The 2,287-nt window shown below is 38.0% G+C and overlaps 1 protein-coding gene across 1 annotated transcript; it reads left to right on the top strand.

Annotated features, from left to right (window-relative positions):
- Positions 1-264: 264 nt before the first annotated feature.
- On the top strand, positions 265-1,824 carry LOC100636251 (phosphatidylserine decarboxylase proenzyme-like). The gene has a single exon (XM_003388967.2). It carries the CDS (start codon positions 410-412, stop codon positions 1,703-1,705), a length of 1,296 nt encoding a protein of 431 aa, XP_003389015.1. The 5' UTR covers positions 265-409; the 3' UTR covers positions 1,706-1,824.
- Positions 1,825-2,287: the final 463 nt, after the last annotated feature.

Raw genomic sequence — 2,287 nt, 5'->3', positions numbered from 1 at the left:
ACTGCATTAATTACAATGATCCTGATTTTACCTCTATCATGACATAAATAGCAATGATGTTTTACCACATTGCATTGAGTTTTTAAAAGTTTTGTTAATCAGTGAACATTAATCAGGCTTAATATGCTGAAAATTCACTCTAGAGGACTGATATAGGTAGGATATTATCAAAGTAAGATTATAGGCACAATTACAACACATACATATATGTATAACCTAATTACAATTACAATTACACTCTGTAATTGTAATTGTAATTATATTTGTAACTGACCACAAGCCTGATGTGGTTACAATCATACATGTGTTTAATAACTGAGTAGACCTAGCATGATGGCTATATAAACCAGCAGCAGTACATGATCAGAGGTACATCTGTTGATCTTTCTTCACAGGGTATCTACCTATTATGGATAAAGCAGCCAAAGTAATCCCATATTGTGTTGGTAAATGGCTCCCATCTGATCAGGCAGTCCTTAACAAATGGCTGCAAGATCTCATTGAAGAAGTTGATGGGAAGGACTCTACTGATGGTGTTGATTTTGTTGATGCAGCAGATGAAGGCCTTGAGATAGTCGGATTAGAGCCACCAGTTAGAGATCTTCAAGTCCTGATAGAAACAGACTCGGAGGTTAACATGTTCTTTCACCAAATGTTTCGACAGATCCCAGCTAAAGATCCAACCGGTAAACCACAAATTACCAACTATCGTCTTATGTTGCGTCTGATAAACCACATCATGACCAAGGCACCAGAATTCAACGAGTCTGGACTAGTTGGTTTTCCCATCAATGCTATTCTAAATTGGCCTATGGGAACCACAGGAGGGTTTGCTGCCTTTTTGAATGACAAAGTTAATGTTCATTTTAAAAACATCCTCGATCACTGGGCCATCTTTCTTAAATCTGAAGCATCTCGCTATGTCCTTAATAAAGGAGAAAATGGCTGGCTAGGAGAGGAAGCCATGAGGCACATGGAAGATTTTGTCACTAATTTCAAATGTCATCCAAAGGAAGACTACTATGGCTTTAAATCTTGGGACGATTTTTTTACTCGGGAGTTTTGTGAAGGTGTTCGTCCTGTTGCTTCCCCTGATGATCCGCAAGTCATAGTGAATGCTTGTGAATCTGCTCCATATAAGATTCAGAAAAATGTGAGACGCCGAGACAGGTTCTGGATCAAATCACAGCCTTACTCCATCTACTTCATGCTTGCTAATAATGAATTAGCAGAGCAGTTTGTAGGAGGTACGGTGTACCAGGCTTTTCTCAGTGCATTCAGCTATCATCGTTGGCACAGTCCAGTTGATGGTACGATTGTTAAAGCATACGTTCAAAACGGTAGCTACTACTCTGAGGCTCAATCTGAGAAAGATGATCCAGCAGGCCCCAATTGGTCTCAGGGCTATATAACAGAAGTTGCTACCAGGGGGATCATCTTTATTGAGGCTGACAACCCAAAGATTGGTCTCATGTGTTTCATTGCTGTAGGAATGGCTGAGGTGTCAACTTGCGAGATTACCGTGTCTGAAGGAGATCAAGTACAGAAAGGCCAACAGATAGGGATGTTTCACTTTGGTGGATCCACACATTGCCTTGTGTTCCGTAAAGACGTCAATATTACCTTTGATCTTCACGGTCAGGAGAAACCTGGTTTAGATGCTAAAAATATTCCTGTAAATGCAAAGATTGCTACGGTCCAGTAAACGGACAGTTTGACTATTATATAATTATAGTTGCTGCATTAGTTTGTTTGCTATCAATATTGTAGTGTCTTATTTTTGTAGTGCAAGTCATTATTATGATGATCATTTTTGAAAATTAAGCACGAGAATTAATATTGCGCATGAGCAGATGAAGGATAAGGAGATGAAGATGTAAGGGGATCAATGTATATATTAGTAAATACAATGTATATATATTGTATATATTAGTATGAAGGATTGAATATATGCACAATTGAATAATAGGAAAACACTCAACTCTAAAATACAGTCTCATATGTACATGTACATACATGTAGGCATGGAATGAATACATAACTTGGACTACTTGAAAATTAGTCAAGACACTAAATTCGGTATTGTACATGTATAAATCACATTGTACGTGTGTAAATCTGTGCTTAAAAGGTAGGAAGGAAAATATTGGATGGGTATCGGCCAGTATTAGCTATGTTAATATCAGCTGTGGGAATATCGGCTAAAACCCAAATTGGTACATATCTAATTATTATGTGTACCTTTCCTTGACTTACTTGAAGCAGGCCTTGCATTGTTGAGAGTAGT

The sequence above is a fragment of the Amphimedon queenslandica genome, unplaced genomic scaffold, assembly GCF_000090795.2.
Source record: "Amphimedon queenslandica unplaced genomic scaffold, v1.1 AMPQUscaffold_13174, whole genome shotgun sequence".
In the NCBI taxonomy this organism is placed as follows: Eukaryota; Metazoa; Porifera; class Demospongiae; order Haplosclerida; family Niphatidae; genus Amphimedon; species Amphimedon queenslandica.
The sequence above is the reverse complement of the archived record's forward strand: the minus strand, read 5'-3'. Positions and strand labels throughout refer to the sequence as shown.

Excerpts from the sequence above, each read along its gene's own strand:
- LOC100636251 (XM_003388967.2), top strand. The coding sequence starts at position 410 with ATGGATAAAGCAGCCAAAGTAATCCCATATTGTGTTGGTAAATGGCTC.